The 18,993-nt window shown below is 44.0% G+C and overlaps 3 protein-coding genes across 7 annotated transcripts; 1 reads left to right on the top strand and 2 right to left on the bottom strand.

The window, feature by feature from the left end:
• Positions 1-149: 149 nt before the first annotated feature.
• Positions 150-6,539, bottom strand: LOC131102346 (synaptotagmin-like protein 2). Of its 4 annotated transcripts, none has more exons than XM_058047940.1 (13): positions 6,386-6,539; positions 5,385-5,520; positions 4,796-4,947; positions 4,582-4,705; positions 2,974-3,025; positions 2,680-2,784; positions 2,437-2,600; positions 2,237-2,339; positions 1,831-2,007; positions 1,003-1,081; positions 835-931; positions 547-752; positions 150-471 (listed from the first exon to the last, which is right to left on the bottom strand). In XM_058047940.1, exons 2-13 carry the CDS (start codon positions 5,516-5,518, stop codon positions 326-328), a joined length of 1,539 nt encoding a protein of 512 aa, XP_057903923.1. In that variant the 5' UTR covers positions 5,519-5,520; positions 6,386-6,539; the 3' UTR covers positions 150-325. The 4 variants fall into 4 exon arrangements, with proteins under 4 accessions (XP_057903923.1, XP_057903925.1, XP_057903922.1 ...); XM_058047942.1 differs by lacking the exon at positions 6,386-6,539 and adding an exon at positions 5,842-6,344 and having other exon boundaries at positions 1,846-2,007; XM_058047939.1 differs by lacking the exon at positions 6,386-6,539 and adding an exon at positions 5,842-6,343.
• A 783-nt stretch (positions 6,540-7,322) lies between these two features.
• On the bottom strand, positions 7,323-18,835 carry LOC131102351 (CD164 sialomucin-like 2 protein). 2 transcript variants are annotated; one of them, XM_058047948.1, is made up of 9 exons: positions 13,698-18,835; positions 12,614-12,802; positions 11,938-11,967; positions 11,673-11,875; positions 11,521-11,607; positions 11,271-11,363; positions 8,281-8,316; positions 7,954-8,113; positions 7,323-7,782 (listed from the first exon to the last, which is right to left on the bottom strand). In XM_058047948.1, exons 4-9 carry the CDS (start codon positions 11,755-11,757, stop codon positions 7,767-7,769), a joined length of 477 nt encoding a protein of 158 aa, XP_057903931.1. In that variant the 5' UTR covers positions 11,758-11,875; positions 11,938-11,967; positions 12,614-12,802; positions 13,698-18,835; the 3' UTR covers positions 7,323-7,766. The 2 variants fall into 2 exon arrangements, with proteins under 2 accessions (XP_057903931.1, XP_057903930.1); XM_058047947.1 differs by lacking the exon at positions 11,938-11,967 and having other exon boundaries at positions 7,324-7,782.
• On the top strand, positions 13,768-16,449 carry LOC131102350 (G-protein coupled receptor 3-like). Its single transcript, XM_058047946.1, has 2 exons — positions 13,768-13,995; positions 14,732-16,449. The coding sequence occupies exon 2, from the start codon at positions 14,755-14,757 to the stop codon at positions 15,751-15,753; it is 999 nt and encodes a 332-aa protein (XP_057903929.1). The 5' UTR covers positions 13,768-13,995; positions 14,732-14,754; the 3' UTR covers positions 15,754-16,449.
• Positions 18,836-18,993: the final 158 nt, after the last annotated feature.

Below are 18,993 nucleotides of genomic sequence, written 5' to 3'. Positions count from 1 at the left end.
AGAGAGCACCAAGTGTCTCTAAACTTTTGACCGGTAGCGTATGCATTGTCACCATTGCATTTGTATCGGGCATGACCGCTCTTCTGCATTCCCAGCTCATCTGACTAAATGTGTCTGTTTAGTATAATATTTCCACCGAGCAGCCAACCTAGAAAACAGGTTTGTTATTTAATTACATAAGAAGGAAAACAAGGTCACAGCCGTCGCGCGAGATAAAAACTAGCAGGTTCTCTAACAGAAAGGTGATCCATTCGTCGACAAAGTCTATTTGGAGGGGAATTGTTAGAAAAAAAGTGAGCTAATGTAACAAGTTTTTCAGTCCCGGTCAATTGGAGGAGCGTTGCGTGAGGTTGGTTCTGATGGGCAGTGTGGTTTCGACCCAGTGGTTTGGGTTTTTGATCATGGAGGACCACACGGACACCTCCTCCTCCGTGGAGTCCATCCAGCCGACAGCGTCGCCGTAGCTCTGACCTGCACGCGAGGATGGCTTAAGCATGCTTGTTTTTTTTTTTTTTCCACGCAGTGCGGCCGTTGACGGCATCTGACCTGTTCCGCAGCTGAGGCGGACCCCGCCTATCATGTGCAATTTGAAGCCCTCGCGCTGCCACACGGTCAGCTCGGCACAGGCCTCCTCCAGGTCGCTGGTCTGGAAGCCGTCGTAGACCATGGTGTGGTTGTACGTGGGGCTGACGGCGCGTTTCACCACCTGCGTCTTCTGGCCGCTCTGACAGCCGGCGTCTGGCAGGATGTAACTAAGAGGTGGAGGGGGGGGTTAAAGTGGAACGTGTAAGCGTGGCGCTTCCTGATATGAGGTGACGACACGCAAACACAAACCTTCTCACAAACGAGTCAATAGCGCCTCCTTTTTTAGACAGCAGGCCTTGGGCCTCCTGCAGCCAGATGTGGAGCTCTCCCGTGAGCGGCAGGCCACCTTCTCAACACACACAACGCAAAAAGATGTCAGCCTTGTGGTCTTCAAGTAGAATTCCACTTGCTTCCTACCCTCGAAGCCTTCTGGGATGAACTTGATGGAGAAGAGGAGGCTCCCGCGGCTGCTGATGCTCTCCGGCGGCACGTAAAACTGGCACAAGGAGACACGGGACAGACGGTTACGTAAAAAACCTTCGTTGAAATTCACAGCGTGTCCGCATCTCGACACCGAAGACGAGACGCCGCCTCCCCTGCCCGCCTTCAAGCGAGGCTGCAAAGGCCTGGACTCAAAGTGGCTTTAAATGATGGCAGGATATCACGGTAGTAGTGGGGCACACCTCACTAAATGGCTCATCGTTAAAGCAACGTTCATTTATTGAATTGACTATTCAATTATTGAAATCAATCATTTCAAATGTAATCAATCACTGCACATTTCAATTAAAATTGTAATTTAAAGTCATACATGAAAACAATGTTTATGCTGCTTCAAAGATCCTCGAAATGACAGGAGCAGCTTTTGTTGAAGCACAGTGCTCCTGTCATATATAGAAGATCTTTGACAAGCAGTAGGAGAGAGCACTACTGCCATATAGTGGATCTTTGACTGGCATTTGTGTTGCACTTGGTCCTTAAAAACAAAAACAGCAAAGCACTCCTTTCAATAAATCTTTGGCTAGCATGTTTTGCACAGATTAGATGCACAGATGCTAGCCAAAGATTTATTGAAAGGAGTGCTTTGCTGTTTTTGTTTTTAAGGACCAACTGCAAAACAAATAGTAGTGCTCTCCTACTGCTTGTCAAAGATCTTCTATATCTGACAGGAGCACTGTGTTTCAGCAAAACCACGACGACGCAGTATTGGACGGTGTGGGTGTACCTAACGAAGTGGCTACTAACTTGACTCCCGCCCACCCGCGGCTGCAGGTCCTGCCAGAGGGGCTGCGTGCAGGTCCAGTCCCAGAGGCCCAGCGCCACCTCCACCTGGCCCAGGAACACGTTCCTCCCCAGGGGCTCGGCGTGCCACACCGACAGGTTCAAGGTGCGGCTCTTCATCTCGTTGGCTCGCAACTTGTACTGATGAAGAACATGTCAGGATCAAAGGTTGTCATGGCGACGACGACACGGGCCGGCGTTTATAGTATCAGATGCGTTTTATGATGTATGCATAGGATGTTTACTGGGCGTGGGCGTGGCCACCCGTGGCCAGGGTGTGATTGGCTTCCCTTCCGCAGGCGAAACCCAACAAAAAACACATTTTACTGACCGTAAACTAAATAAAGTTTGGCCAGAACCGCTGTCTCACTTTGAGAATTTGCTCGAAGACGGGATTCTGCGTCTTCCTCTTCACCGCCGTCTTCCTCTTGCCGCGACTGGATATGTCGGGCAGCAGGTAGGACTTGACGTATCTGCCAAGCACACACACACACACACACACACACAGTCATGGAGGGTGTGATGGCGTGATGTCTCAGCGGCGCCCCCCCCCCCCCGGCATCCACTCACGGGTCAGAGCGGTTGTTGCCCACGCAGGAGATGTCCTCGCAGCGGTGCACCTTGACACGCAGCTCCTCCTTGTGGCCGTCGAACGCCAGCGAGAACTGCATACGGCCTTTGACCTCCACCGCCCCGAAGACCCCCGAGCTGAAGAGACTCATGCCGCTGCCCAGCTACGACACGCATAGTCCTGCGTCAGCGCCCAGTGCGCCCGCTGAGTCATCACAAGTGTGTGTGTGTGTGTGTGTGTACCGCGGCGCTGGAGTGAAAGTTGTTGCTTTTCAAAGACGACGGCTCCGAGTCGCTGAGGATGCTGCACAGCGACACAGACTCCCTCTTGTACCGCTGGTACGCGTCCTAAAAGGACACACGGGACACGCGGGGGTGCTTACAAGAACAGCAGCTCACATGGATTACCGTACACGTCACTCGAGACACACTAATGCTCATCTTCCACCCACACGGTCGACATGTTATTGTAGTCAGGACACACGCCTGATTTATAGGATTATGAATATTAATAATGAGTTTTAAGCATAGACAGACCTTGGTTGTCGGACTTTTCCTGATGGCCGCAGATTCAAAACTGGCTTGACTCCTGAAATCACACACATCAAATTATTCAACTATAATTCTTTTTTTTTAAATCTTTTTAAGTGAATTTGAATTGTTTAAAGTAGTGCGCTAATCGCCACATTATTGCCATATTAATCATGCATCCATTTTCTATACTGCGTATCCTCGCTAGGGTTGCGGGTATGCTGGAGCCTATCTCTGCTGACTTTGGGCAAGAGGCGGGGTACACCCTAGACTGGACAAATGTATATGTATGATCTATTTAATAACTACAGTAAACCTGGGATATATCGGATTCAATTGTTCCCACTGGTTTTGTCCGATATAAGCGAAATCCGTTATATGCGTACACCGGAAAATGTCCGTTTTACGCATATATGGGATTTATATCCGGTATATGCGTAAATGGGATTTTATCCGTTATAAAAAGGCACTTCCTTGACTATGTTTCCAATGTACCTGGACGCGCAGGCAACGCTGCAAACGCTGCAAATGACGTCGTATAGCGGCCTGTCACCATTCGGCCAATCGGAGCGCCACGATGCGGCCATCCGATATATGCCAGGGAAATTTCATGGAAATGCATTGGAACGGGACTGGAGATTTTGTCCGAAATAGGCGAAATCCGTTATAAAAAATCCGATATATGCAATGAATTTTTATTGGAAATGCATTACAGAAAAATTGGTTCTTTTTTATCTGTCCGTTGTGAGCCAATTTCCGATATATCCGAGTCCGATATATCTGAGGTTTACTGTATAATTGAATAACTCATCTATTATATTAACATATTTACTTATTATAGTATACATATTTTAGCAATATATGAAAAAAAATACTACGGCTGTCACAAGATTAAACATTTTTATCAGATTAATCAGCTTTTTAACTAATCATGTTTAATCACCGTTCACAACTATGTCTTAAATATGCCCATTTTTACTGTATTTAATGAATATAAAGATAAATGATATATATTAGTATGGAGAGCTCCGAATGAACTGACTAGCTAAAATACAATACAAGTACAATACAAGAATCCCACTTTCAATGGTGTTATGATGAGCAATAAGTGGTGTTGTGTTCACAGACATCACGTCATTTAAGGGAAATTTCATTTCCAGCATGCTTAAAGGTACATAGCATGCATGTTTTTGGCATGTGGGAGGAAAACACCGGAGTACCCGGAGAACATACTCATACTCATACTCATACTAATACAAACTCCACACAGAGATGCCCCGCGGGTGGAATCGAGCTCAGGTCTCTTAGCTGTGTGTACGACCTCTGACCCCAGGCGTGCTTGCTCTCGTGTGCATGTGTTAATTACACTAAAAATTTAACTGCTGTTAAGGCGACAGCCCTAATTTTTACAAGTAATTTTAATAGCGCTTGCAAGGATAATATTCATTTAGTTCATGATACAAATACACGTTAGTAGCAATACATAGGTTTCATTTTAAAATGTTAATATAATTAATATATCATAATTAGTGTCATTTTTTAAATCAAACATTTAATAGTGTTTTTCATGATAGAACTAAAAATAAAAGGATGTTTTTTGAGTTCTTAACTGACTCTGCGCTCTCCTCCGTCGACTCCTTCAGTCGACTCTTCCCTTCGAGGGAGGGGCTTTTTGACGGCTGCTCCTCCTCCTCCTGCTCCTCCCGTCTCCCGTTGAACAGGTTGGTAATCGGCACATCTGTTACCGTGGTGACAAAAAGCAACATGGTCAACATGGTCAGGCATGACCTCTTGGTTCTGTTACTACATCATCGTCGCCAAGACCGACCGCTGCATTTTGACGTCTTGCGGCGTATGGTGGCGTGGACGAGGTCCGAGCCGGACATGCGGCTGCGGTGGCGCCTGCTGGACGCCTCGCTGAACCACGCCCCCGATAGGGTGCGCAGGAGCGTGGGGTCGGTCCTGGTCTGCTGCAGCATCCTGTGAGGTGATGTTGACACAAGGCATGGTTAGCAAACACGACGAGGACGCCCGTGGAGGACGTCATCGAAAGGATACTACAGTACACCTTGACCGCTCTGAACCACTTCCAGTTCTAGTTCTAGTTCCACATTATGATGCGTTTATTAGAGAGGGTGAACAAGTGTGGCGGAAGGAAATGATCCGTTCAAAGAAAGACGAGAAGATACACAGGTGTTTCCTGTTACACGTAATATACATTCCAGCAAGCAGCATTTAATTGCCATCTACGCATGACGTTTTACATACATTCACCAGTCACAACATTAGGTACACCTGTCATGACGTCAAACCCACGATAATCACGCTCAGTCCTTCAGCGCTGCTCACTATCAAATAGAGCGCGCCGCTGTACCTAATTGCCGAGTCTACCCGAATGACCGCCAGCCACCTCTGACCTTATGCGTCCCTCGTCGCGGCGCCGCAGGTCCATGTCTCGCAGCAAGACCTGCAGGATGCTGGACTGCTCCTCCTCCGTCAGGTGGCTCAGGTCCAGGGAGCCCTGTGCCTGCACCTCCACATCGGCCTCCATCCCTGTGCCAGGAAAAAAACTATCCTTTAGCTTAGTCCCACAGCACCTGAAGGCAACATTTGCAACTGATTAAGAGTGAGTGGAACGACAACAACCTTTTTATACTCTCTTTATGTCAACAACGAGGCGTGAAAACACACGTAATACGCACGCCAAGCCAGAAGATGGCGATGTGGTGCAGTCATGTGACTCCATTTTGGATCCATACTGGCAACACCACCACTTTGGTCCTCCATTTTTTAGCATTTTTATGAAAAGTTTTTCAGAAATGTAGACTTTTAAAACACTTCTAACACACGCGGAAATAAAAAAAAAGGCCAAACCTTCAAAGCCACCGTCGTTTTGCCACAAATCCGTGAATGTCTGAGACCTCGTGAGTGGCAGAGACTCTCGAAATGAGCCGAAGGTGACTCAGCAACTTCTCTCATCATGGTGACTTCGTGTGAAATACTTTTAAAAGTCACATGCTGTCAGGTGAGTTATTATACTTCCTGTTAAAAAACACACCGAAGCTAACGTGTGTGTGTGTGAAGGGGGGAGGTTGCCCGAGGCAGGCTTGTAAGCTTCGAGTTAATTGGCGCATGCGCAGTGGCCAGCCGTTGAGTCGTCCAACAGGAAGTGAGCCACCATCTACCGGGCTGGCTAGACCCGACACCTGTTGATGCCACGCAAAAGTACACTAGCGGCGGATACCGACGTCGACTTTGCTCGTCTTTAATTCCCCGAACGAGCTAGTTTTACTTTCTTATTGATCGTGATAAGCAGAGAGCGCGTGAGACGGGACACCTGTCGCCATGTTTCTTTTAAAGCGACAGTCGCACGTTCAAGCGAAGACAACAAACACAACACAAAAGTAGCTTACTTTACCTTCTTAATCGGCAGTCTCCGTGGGCTACATGCGTGGGAAGTGGTGTGCAAAGTTGCCTTGGGTGTTTGTGTGTGCGTGTAAAGTGGTGCTGTGTACACTGACTGACCACGCCCTCTGCTGGCTGCCAGTGTGGGAGGGGGCGTGGCTTTGTGTGCTAGTAACTGTTGAGACTCGTTCAACGCAAGCACAAGCACACACTTGTCCAAGTTGTGGCGACTATCCTGTTGACAAACGCAACTTAAAAATCCCACAGCACCTGAAGGCACCATTTGCAACTGATTAAGAGTGAGTGGAATGACAACGACCTTTTTATACTCTTTTTTTTGTGTCAACAAATTTGGACCGCTGCCATCGCCGGCTCAGTTCTGTGTGGGGACATTCATGCTTTTTGGTTTTGGTCCAGACGGGAAGTAGCATGTCCCGCCAAATGTCCCCTAAAAGGCCTCAAACGGGGGCTTCTTTCTGACAGCATGAAACGGAACTGCAAAGCCTTTTAGGCTCCCCGGCATGATTCATCAACTTTGCTTAAATGTATTGTTTTTTCAATCATTTTCTGTACTGCTGTACTACATAGGTAAGAATGGGAATGGCTGTTTGTCTATATGTGTCCTGTGATTGGCTGGTGACCAGCCCAGAGTGTACCCCGAAGACATGTGGAATAAATTAAAACAGACAGTTTTCACAGGAACCACAAAATCAAAACAAAAATACAGCGGAATAGGTGCAGATTCTGAAAGAACTAGAAAGCTCTGTGTGCTGGTTATTGTGTGTAGCTGCTCTATAGGAGTCCACAACTCAAAAATGAGCATAATCGGTCCCCTTTAATAAAGGTTTTATGATGGCCACAGAACATATTAATAAATAGTTTGTCAATTTCATATTACTATATTTTAATTTATATTCATTTTATTTACAAAATTATTTTAATGTAATGATTATGAATAACAATTAAAATTTTTACGTGAAATATTTTTCCAAAATCCAAAGAATAGTACTGTAAATGTGGAGTATAATTGTGATTGGTCAGAGTGAACACAAATCCAAATAATTGTAATCTATGAATGTTATGATGGTATAATGGTGCAGCGTTAGCACACGCAAATCACAGCATTAAGTGATTGAATCCACATAATCAAATATAATAAATCAATCCATAAAAGACTCTAGACTGCTCACAAGTCATCACATCAGAAAAGTAGTGCAAAAATCTGGAATAAAAACACCAACACTTGCACCCGTTACACTATGTAGCATTTGGAGACTGGGGGCCTGGGAGTGGGGGGTAGGGGGTGGTGGAGACCAATCAGAAGAGGGCCGTGGCTTGTCGTCACAATTCCATGAGTCATTCCCGTGTGGCGTCCTTCATCCTCGTCCTTCGTTTCACTGAGGCTGCTCTCTGCACACACACACAACAATGGCATCATGGACTTCCTGGCTGCTCACCAAAGTGTACATTTGTCTTAACATGTCCTGCTAGGGTGGATAATGAAGTCCCAGCAGTTGTCACTGGACCTGCACAGTTACTGTACTGCCGCTAGAGGCCGCTGTTTGACGCAGCCGCACTCACATGGGGTCGTAGGTGCTCTGCTCCTTGGATTTGAGGAAGCGCATGGCGAAGACTCCGGCCGCCTGCAGACACAGCACGAGCACCACGCCCCCGATGAAGCTGGACATGTTGAACTTGGCCTGAGAGAGCCGCGGCGTGGCCTCGGCCTTCCCGCCATCGCCTAGAGGAGGAGGAGGAAGCCAGCGTTGTGGTTATCCGTATTCGCGGTTCCGTGGTGAGGCTTTAGGGAATTACTCAGCGCTTATGGGAATAGAAAGGTCTTGACGCAAGCAAGAGCATGACCGGGGGTGGGGGGTTGGGGGGGGCAGTGACGGCAATAAGATTTACCTGAGTCACCTCCTCCTTCAGCCACCTTCTCCACCACTGGAGGAATAAATCACACACACACATACACATATACAGTTAGTGCACAATGTGTGTGTATGAAAGTATATTCATGTGTCATGTTTGGAAGCAATGGAGGCAGACTGGGTGCACTACTTGGCTGCAACCAGCAGAGGCGCTGTTGATCCATCTATAATCTAATATATGTATAAATTTCATCCATCCATTTTCTATGCTTATCCTCATTAGGGTTGTAAGGGTGTGCTGGAGCCTATCCCAGCTGACTTCAAGCGTGAGGGGGGTACACCCTGGATTGGTCGCCATCCAATCACAGAGCTTTATGTATAAATTAAGATAGACAATATTAAACAAATTGTTATATTATTAAATATTAAACAAAAATATTAACAAAAACTAAAAAAAAATGATAAATTTGATAAATTGATTTAAAAAATGTCTCATGGGGGGCACTGAGATTTTTTTCCCCCCCAAAAAATTGTATGAAAAAGTAAAAAAAAATTTTTACACCCCCCCATATTATTTAATATTAAACAAAAATATTAACAAAAACTAAAAAAAAATATAAATTTGATAAATTGATTAAAAAAATGTCTCATGGGGGGCACTGAGATTTTTTTCCCCCAAAAAAAATTGTATGAAAAAGTAAAAACATTTTTTTACACCCCCCCATATTATTTAATATTAAACAAAAATATTAACAAAAACTAAAAAAAATTATAAATTTGATAAATTGATTAAAAAAATGTCTCATGGGGGGCACTGAGATTTTTTTCCCCCCCAAAAAATTGTATGAAAAAGTAAAAAAAAAAATTTACACCCCCCCCCATATTATTAAATATTAAACAAAAATATTAACAAAAACTAAAAAAAATGATAAATTTGATAAATTGATTTAAAAAAATGTCTCATGGGGGGCACTGAGATTTTTTCCCCCCCAAAAAATTGTATGAAAAAGTAAAAACATTTTTTTACATCCCCCCATATTATTAAATATTAAACAAAAATATTAACAAAAACTAAAAAAAAATGATAAATTTGATAAATTGATTAAAAAAATGTCTCATGGGGGGCACTGAGATTTTTTTCCCCCCAAAAAAATTGTATGAAAAAGTAAAAACATTTTTTACACCCCCCCCATATTATTAAATATTAAACAACAATATTAACAAAAACTAAAAAAAATGATAAATTTGATGAATTGATTAAAAAAAATGTCTCATGGGGGGCACTGAGATTTTTTTCCCCCCCCAAAAAATTGTATGAAAAAGTAAAAACATTTTTTTACACCCCCCCCATATTATTAAATATTAAACAAAAATATTAACAAAAACAAAAAAAAAGATAAATTTGATAAATTGATTAAAAAAATGTCTCATGGGGGGCACTGAGATTTTTTTCCCCCCAAAAAAATTGTATGAAAAAGTAAAAACATTTTTTACACCCCCCCATATTATTAAATATTAAACAACAATATTAACAAAAACTAAAAAAAATGATAAATTTGATGAATTGATTAAAAAAAATGTCTCATGGGGGGCACTGAGATTTTTTTTCCCCCCCAAAAAATTGTATGAAAAAGTAAAAACATTTTTTTACACCCCCCCATATTATTAAATATTAAACAAAAATATTAACAAAAACAAAAAAAAAAGATAAATTTGATAAATTGATTAAAAAAATGTCTCATGGGGGGCACTGAGATTTTTTTTCCCCCCAAAAAAATTGTATGAAAAAGTAAAAACATTTTTTACACCCCCCCCATATTATTAAATATTAAACAAAAATATTAACAAAAACTAAAAAAATATGTAAATTTGATAAATTGATTAAAAAAATGTCTCATGGGGGGCACTGAGATTTTTTTCCCCCAAAAAAAAATTGTATGAAAAAGTAAAAACATTTTTTTACACCCCCCCATATTATTAAATATTAAACAAAAATATTAACAAAAACTAAAAAAAAATGATAAATTTGATAAATTGATTAAAAAAATGTCTCATGGGGGGCACTGAGATTTTTTTCCCCCAAAAAAAATTGTATGAAAAAGTAAAAACATTCTTTACACCCCCCCATATTATTAAATATTAAACAACAATATTAACAAAAACTAAAAAAATTGATAAATTTGATAAATTGATTAAAAAAATGTCTCATGGGGGGCACTGAGATTTTTTTCCCCCAAAAAAAATTGTATGAAAAAGTAAAAACATTTTTTTACACCCCCACATATTATTAAATATTCAACAAAAATATTAACAAAAACTAAAAAAAATTATAAATTTGATAAATTGATTAAAAAAATGTCTCATGGGGGGCACTGAGATTTTTTTCCCCCCCAAAAAATTTTATAAAAAAGTAAAAACATTCTTTTACACCCCCTCAAAAATAGTAAAAAGTCTCAGTAGGGAAACCCTGGCCACCTCCAGCGTGTCCTAGGTCTGCCCCGGGGCCTTCTCCCGGCTGGGCATGCCCAGAACAGGGCAAACTAGTTCAATGGCAAATAAATCACATTAAGAGCAAAAAAAAAAAAAACATTTCAACAAAACAAACCCTCCTTGATCATCCATCTTACCGCTTATCCTCACTAGCATGGTGGTATGCTGGAGCCTATCCCAGCTGTCTTCGGGCGAGAGGCGGGGCATACCCCTGGACTGGTGGCCAGCCAATCACAGGGCACATATAGACAAACAACCATTCACACTCACATTCATACCTATGGACAATTTGTAGTCGCCAATTAACCCAGCATGTTTTTTGGAATGGGGGAGGAAACCCGGAGAAAACCCACGCATGGCGTAACCACTTGTCGCTAGGCAGAGTTCATCATTAGGCAAAGAGAGGGGTAAAAAAAAAAAAACAGGTCAGCCACGCCCACTATGCTAATGATTGATTAAAAAGGAGCCAATATCAGCATATACAGCAGATACATAATAGATGTAGAAACAGCCCCATCTGGTGGCGCAGCGTCATACCTGTACACAGCTCCGACACTCGGGTCCAGCTGCAGTTTCCGGCGCTGTCCGCAACATTGCCCTCGTCGTACACGCACGTGCCGGTGTCGTTACCTGACACGGGAACCACAACAATGAGTGTGTGTGTTTGTGTGTGTGTGTGTGTGTGTGTGTGTGTTCCTGGCATACTAAATAATTCACACGCTACACACAGCTCATGTTGCTGCATCCATATGTTGCTTGAATTAGTGTGTGTGTGTGTGTGTGTCACCATCAGGACAAAGCCTCCAGACGCAGCCGGTCAGGTTGAGCATGGAGTCCCCGACACACAGGTCACATGACTGGGCCTGAGAACAGTCTGGAAGCAACGTAACATGTTCTAAATGTTATACTCTATGTTGTAGAACATATAAGAAACGTCACCTGGTTGCGGGCGCACGCAGGGCACCACCACCAGGACCAGGACCAGCATCGTGGTGCAGAAGACTTTCATCAGCAGCGTCTTCATACTGGATCCTTGGACCGAAGCGGATCTTCTTCGAGAGCTTCACGTTGGAATCCCAAATGTCGTCGTCCTCCTCCTGGGTCGGTCCTCCTGGGTCGGTCCTCAAGGGCGGCAATGGGAGCTATGAGGCAGAGACGCAGAGCAAGAGGAGGCGTAACATGAGCCGCAGCCAAACTTGGTTACCTGGCAACCGTAAGGCCCACCTCGGGTCACCTGAAACACACACACATGATATAAACGCAATAGAAACATTTTATCATTAAATGAAATCACCTAAGGTGTATGGAGGGCCAAAACTGCCAAAATAATAAATAAATAAAAGTGAAAATTAAAAAAATAAAAAAAAATTAAATACAAAAAAATAAATATAAATGGAAATAAAAACAAAAATAAATACAAAAATAAAAAACAAAATTCAAAAATTACAAATAAATACAAAAATAAATGTAGAAATAAATACAAAAATAAATATATAAATAGAATTACATATCAATAGATTACAGATCAATAGATCCATAAAGGTGAACATGAAGGAGAAATAACATTGTTTTTATTTATGGAATTTGATACTATAAGTGTGGGATGGGGGGGGGGGGCATGTGTTGCTGCCCCAGGGTCATTGTCATGTGTAGGTACGGCCCTGCTGATGATGCACGCTATAGGAAGGTGGGCTTTATTCCGTGCGTGGATCTCGTGAGTCATTCAAGTGTTGTATTGCGTACAACGACACGACAAGGAATACCCCCCCTAACCCCCCCCCCCCCATAAAAAATAATATATAAAATGCTGCATCTTTCTAGGAATCACATCGAATATCCGTATCATGTGCACAGCAGAGAAAAACACTAAAGACACTCACCCGCCACTCCATGACGTAGCCAGGCGGACAGGAAGTGCCCTAATATGGTGCCGACAGGACGAGATTCCCCTCTCGGCCCCGCCTCCTTCTCCTGCTGCTGATGCTGATGATGTTGGCGCTGCACCCACGCACGCCATTAACAGCAGGGGGGGAAGCCTTCTCAGCTGTTGTCCCTGCTTCATGTGTGTGCTGGGGTGGGGGGGGGGGGGGGGCAAACAGGCATTAATAAATACATTCAATATTATCATATTCAATAACATGTCATGCATATTTCCTGACACTGTATTCATTGAAATGACTCATTTCAGACATTAATAATTTCTCCCACATTCCAATGTGCTCTCACGTTACCTCACCTGGGATAGGCTCCAGCATACCCCCCAACCCTAATAATAAGCGGCATAGAAAAAGAATGGATGGATGCATAATTAATAACATTTCATGAACATTAAAAGGGAAAAACATGCAAAAACGGTTCATGAACTGATCACGTGTCTTTCCTTTAGGGGGCAGCAAAAAAGGTTGCATAACCTCCACTATATGAAGTGAATGGATGAAGTATATGTAATAAATATATGTAATAAATAACACTTACAGTGGCCACTTACAGTACAAACACAACACGTTTTAAATTTAAATTATAGGCATATTACAAATGCTAATAATGTTTGTTATTGTGGTTGTATTGTAATAACTGTATGGTTGTTTATCATAATTTGTATGAATAAAATATGTTAAATAACACCTCCAAGCAATGAATGGAAGATTATATTCGTTGCTTTGGTGTACCTAATGAATTGACTTGAGGACCTACCCCCCCCCCCCCCTTATGAGTCATGGCTGCGTTTCAGCACTATAGACAGCACCACCAGGACTAACGACCCCCCCCCCCCCCCCCCCAACACCAGGAACCGACATCCTTACAGGAAATGTATGGATGTGTATAAAGCGTGCTTGCTCGCGCGCGCGTAATTACAAGAAACGAGCACGAGTCAACCGCAGTGGGTGTGGCCAAAAAAAGATGCCGCATTTTTCTGAATGAAATTACTCCACACACATCCCCCCCCCCACCCTCATCCTTTACCGCCTGCATCCTCGCCTCCTGATTGGTGGATCGCCCCTGCCCGTGACGTCAGACAAGCCCTCTTGTGGTCTCGGAAGGCGCGCTCCAGCATCGGTTCCGCCAGTTTGGACCTGCAGCGACGACGGCGAGGACGCCGAACCATAGGACGTCAGGACGTTAGGACTGGATGAAGGACGAGCGCTCGTCGTGGAACGTCCCGTTTTTTGGTTTCATCCGGTACCGAACCCCGGAGGCTGCACCCCTTTGGATCTTTAAGAGGAGGAACCAAAGAAAGACATTTAAGCATATTTTTTAAAAGGTAATTATTCATCAATATATTAATTATGTAATATGCTGCAATGGAGGTGTACAGTATTATACAACATGCACCCCCCCCCCCCGGTCTGAAATCAACAACCCGCGCGTGTCGCTGTCTGACTTTAAAATACTCCCATTCAAAACGACGTTGAGGATTTGCACGAAATAGTGCGCGCTTGAGCGCTTGCATAAGCGCCGGAGCTCGGTGGAATGCAGCAGCTGTGCGTGGTACGAGGTGTCCACAGTGGGCCTCCGTGGGCCGAACGTCTTGTCTGGACATTAGCGGGAGGGGGGCACTCCCCGGTTGTTGTTCTTTTAATGCTTTGGTGATGAAGAGCTAAGGTGTCAGCTTTATTTATGAAAGTCTGGAAATGGAGGAGGGGAGCGAGGAGACAAAAATATGCCATAATGCTTCAGCAATGTTTTGAAAAAGGGGGGTGTATCTATTTATCATTTTCAATATTGTTTGCTAAGTGCAGACCCCCACCCGAGAGAACCAAACGATCCTTATTATTATTTACATAAATCTTCACTACATCCATAAACCTCCTTGGTCTTCATCTACGCCAGCATCCTTCTACCAACATATTCACTATATCTCCTCTGGACCCAACCATCTCCAAGGCCTCTAACATGTAATGTCTCTATAATGGATTCATTCCTGATCCTATCCATCTTGGTCACTCCCAATGACATGATAAGATGGTGTATTATATATAAATGTTTATATTTTCCAGGCGTGTGTAACCGCTGAGCAGCCATGACGGCAAACAACTCTGACCTGCCCTGGGACGAGTCTTCGGGCGCGGCGGACCCCTTCTCGGGAGCCGAGCAGCCGGGCAACTCGCCTCGGCAGGACGCCCCGCCGCTGACGGCGTGGGGCGTGGCCCTATGCGTGTCAGGGACGCTCATCGCCGCCGAGAACGCCGTGGTGGTGACCACCATCCTGGCCACGCCGTCGCTACGGGCTCCCGTGTTCCTGCTGCTGGCCAGCCTGGGCTTGGCCGACCTGCTGGCGGGCGTGGCTCTCATCATGCACTTCCTCTTCCTGTTCTGCCTGGAGCCCAGCGACTGGTCCGAGCTGGTGACGTCGGGACTGCTGGTGACGTCGCTGACCGCCTCGCTGTGTAGTCTGATGGGCGTGGCGTTGGACCGCTACCTCTCATTAAGCCACGCCCTTACGTACGGCTCGGGTCAGTCCCGCCGCCGCGCCGCGCTCCTGTTGCTGCTGGTGTGGCTGGGGGCGTGCTTCATGGGGGCGGGCCCGGCCATGGGGTGGCACTGTCTGGACAAGCCCGATTCCTGCTCGGTGGCGCGACCGCTCACCCGGACGTACCTGTCGCTGCTGTGCGGGGGCTTCCTGGTGGTGGTCCTGGTGACTCTGCAGCTCTACGCCGGAATCTGCCGCGTAGCCCGGCGCCACGCCCACGCCATCGCCACCCAAAGGCACTTCCTGCCTTCCAACCAGTCATATGCAAGCAAGCACGGCAGCGGGCGGGGCTTCTCCCGGCTGGTGGTGGTGCTGAGCGTCTTTGTGGGCTGCTGGATGCCGTTCTCGCTGTGGGGGCTCCTGGGCGACGCCTCCAGCCCGCCGCTTTACACCTACGCCACGCTGGCGCCGGCCGCGGGGAGCTCCCTGCTCAACCCGATCCTCTACAGCCTGAGGAACAAAGACATTCGCAAGGTGCTGCTTCACGCCTGCTGCCCCCGCAGGCACCGCTCGCACGCCACGCACATGCACCACCCCGTGGACGTGTAGGCCGCCGTGACAACCGCACCATGCCAGGCGATGCCGTTTGTGCCAAGAAAAAGTAGCGCGTCCGCCTCCCCCCTCCCCCTCCCCCGTCCGACTCGGGAGTGTGAAATCTTTTCAATACTCCCCCACGCACACGCCGCACTTTTCCAAGACACGAGGTCCTACTTTATCATCAGAACGTTCTGGACTGTCCTGGCAGGCGGCCATCTTGGACTGTCATGTTTGTGCCTGCAACCATCAGCCCCCGCTGTAGCGCCACTGGATCCTGCGGAGTGAGAACAATCAGGAAGGGGGGGGGGGGCAGCTGCTGATGAAGAAGTGGATTAAGTGACATTCATGTGGTTTGGAAGCAACCATGTACTTGAAACAGAACATTCTGGAGTTACTATTTTGCACATGCTCTCCTTCAAGGCACTTTCAAGCGATTCCGACCGTCCGTTCGCGTTGCACAACCTTTTTCAGATGACTAAATATTTTATACCGATGAATAATAAATATGCTTTTTTTTTTTCCTACTCCATGATGTCAGCATTCTTCCCTCGGCTGCTTTTAGCGGGCTTGCAGTCTTTGCCTGTTGGAGGCCTTCTAATCCTGATCTAAAAAAGCCAGTTAGCATTAACGCTCTGACTGCAAGCCTTGTTAAGGGGGGGGCGTTCTTGGGTGTGAGGACAGAGATTGTGTAATAAATATAGAAGGTAGCCGCACTTGGTTTTGGGGGGGGAAACTTGCATAACACACGTCATTCATTCAATCATCTTCTACCGCTTTTTCCTCACAAGGGTCGCGGCCAATCACAGGGCACATATAGACAAACAAGCATTGTGTAACTGTGTAAATTAGCAAAGATTTACAGTCAGCCGCTGGGATGCTAACAAGGACGTTTTATGCTAAAAATTACAAAAAACTTTTTTTAATTACATTAAGAATGCACCATATTGTAGACTAACTGGAAAAAGTGCGCAAACTGAAGCAACATTTTCGACGTTAACCAAAAAAAAACACAGTGTGTTGAAACTAGCAGGATGCTAACAAGGATGTTTTATGCTAAAAATTACAAAAAACTTTTTTTTAATTACATTAAGAACGCACCATATTGTAGACTAACTGGAAAAAGTGCGCAAACTGAAGCAACATTTTCGACGTTAACCAAAAAAACACAGTGTGTTGAAATGAGTAGGATGCTAACAAGGACGTTTTATGCTAAAAATTATAAAAAACGTTTTTTTAATTACATTAAGAACGCACCATATTGTAGACTAACTGGAAAAAGTGCGCAAACTGAAGCAACATTTTCGACGTTAACCAAAAAAAAACGTGTTGAAACTAGTAGGATGCTAACAAGGACGTTTTAGGCTAAAAATTACAAAAAACATTTTTTTTAATTACATTAAGAACGCACCATATTGTAGACTAACTGGAAAAAGTGCGCAAACTGAAGCAACATTTTCGACGTTAACCCAAAAAAACACAGTGTGTTGAAACTAGCAGGATGCTAACAAGGACATTTTATGCTAAAAATTACAAAAAACATTTTTTTAATTACGTTAAGAATGCACCATATTGTAGACTAACTGGAAAAAGTGTGCAAACTGAAGCAACATTTTCGACGTTAACCAAAAAAAAACTGTGTTGAAACTAGTAGGATGCTAACAAGGATGTTTTATGCTAAAAATTACAAAAAACTTTTTAATTACGTTAAGAATGCACCATATTGTAGACTAACTGGAAAAAGTGCGCAAACTGAAGCAACATTTTCGACATTAACCAAAAAAACACAGTGTGTTGAAACTAGCAGGATGCTAACAAGGATGTTATATGCTAAAAATTACAAAAAAACATTTTTTAATTACATTAAGAACGCATCATATTGTAGACTAACTGGAAAAAGTGCGCAAACTGAAGCAACATTTTCGACGTTAACCAAAAAAACACAGTGTGTTGAAACTAGTAGGATGCTAACAAGGACGTTTTATGCAAAAAATTACAAAAAACTTTTTTTAATTACATTAAGAACGCATCATATTGTAGACTAACTGGAAAAAGTGCGCAAACTGAAGCAACATTTTCGACGTTAACCAAAAAAAACTGTGTTGAAACTAGTAGGATGCTAACAAGGAGGTTTTGTGCTAAAAAAAAAAAAAAAAGTTTTTTAATTACATTAAGAATTAAGGTAAAGGGAAAGCATGTTTTTGGAATGTGGGAGGAAACCGGAGTACCCGGAGAAAACCCACGCATGCACGGGGAGAACATGCAAACTCCACACAGAGATGGCCGAGGGTGGAATTGAACTCTGGTCTCCTAGCTGTGAGGTCTGCGCGCTAAACACTCGACCGCCATGCCGCCACACACATGGCAGTTACGTAGAAATAAAAAAAAACATGAATATTTTGGTAGTTAGAGCATAGAAAACCTGTATGTAAATATACGTATGCACACTTTAACATGATTAAAGCCCTCTACACATAAAATAACACCCCTACAGTGACATTTACACTCCAAATATTGTAGACATTAGAAATCTCTTTTCTTTCCAGATACCAATAACGTTCTGCTTCGCTCACATACTCTTCAATAGTCAGTATTTTACCGTTCATATTGTATATCACGCATCCTTTATTTATAAAAACTAAGATTCCACCTTGCTCCCCCCTGATCTAGAACCATGTCAAATGATTAGTCTTATTTTTTCCCCAATTTGATCTTTTATTGGATGAGGAACCTGACTCTCAGGTTTGTTATAAAGCCAAACAATATTATTGGTCATGCGGTGTAATAAAATAGTACAGTTTATTATTATTTTTAATGCCTTCAATAGCTATTTTCATAACCGTATTCCATTCCACGTGTTTGTTACAAAAGCTTTAAAAAAAAAAAAGAAAAAAAAAGAGCGGTACTAGTCTTGCTTAATTAGCGAGACTATCAATAAAATGTCGATTGGGACATCCCGACATCGAACATATGAGTTGTTTCAAATTTCCATGTTCCCTGTTTTCATTTATTCTGTGGCAGCCCACCGCAAATAGAATTGGTGCTCCCTGTTCCCACTTACTCATAAACACACGATACCGCACATGGACCACCAGGGAATAAGACGTTGCAGGAGGGATCGGTGTGAGCAGCTTCATTAGTAGTTCTAAGTTCTTGTTTTTTTTTTTTAACTCTCTTTCTGCCAATGTGGCATGGCGAGTAATGCCACTGCATCGTTATTACCCCCCCCCCCCAAATGCCACGGACAACACACAG

This window comes from Doryrhamphus excisus, chromosome 14, assembly GCF_030265055.1.
Source record: "Doryrhamphus excisus isolate RoL2022-K1 chromosome 14, RoL_Dexc_1.0, whole genome shotgun sequence".
Classification (NCBI taxonomy): Eukaryota; Metazoa; Chordata; class Actinopteri; order Syngnathiformes; family Syngnathidae; genus Doryrhamphus; species Doryrhamphus excisus.
The sequence above is the reverse complement of the archived record's forward strand: the minus strand, read 5'-3'. Positions and strand labels throughout refer to the sequence as shown.

What these genes read in the sequence shown, in the direction of transcription:
- LOC131102346 (XM_058047940.1), bottom strand. Translation starts at nt 5,518, where the DNA reads ATGGAGGCCGATGTGGAGGTGCAGGCACAGGGCTCCCTGGACCTGAGC. An exon ending in CGCGACGAGGGACGCATAAG is followed by an intron (nt 4,948 to 5,384) that starts GTCAGAGGTGGC and finishes ATCACCTCACAG; the next exon opens with GATGCTGCAGCAGACCAGGA. An exon ending in CAAGACGTCAAAATGCAGCG is followed by an intron (nt 4,706 to 4,795) that starts GTCGGTCTTGGC and finishes CCACGGTAACAG; the next exon opens with ATGTGCCGATTACCAACCTG.
- LOC131102351 (XM_058047948.1), bottom strand. Translation starts at nt 11,757, where the DNA reads ATGAAGACGCTGCTGATGAAAGTCTTCTGCACCACGATGCTGGTCCTG. An exon ending in CTGCGTGCGCCCGCAACCAG is followed by an intron (nt 11,608 to 11,672) that starts GTGACGTTTCTT and finishes CGTTGCTTCCAG; the next exon opens with ACTGTTCTCAGGCCCAGTCA. An exon ending in AGTGTCGGAGCTGTGTACAG is followed by an intron (nt 8,317 to 11,270) that starts GTATGACGCTGC and finishes TTATTCCTCCAG; the next exon opens with TGGTGGAGAAGGTGGCTGAA.
- LOC131102350 (XM_058047946.1), top strand. Translation starts at nt 14,755, where the DNA reads ATGACGGCAAACAACTCTGACCTGCCCTGGGACGAGTCTTCGGGCGCG.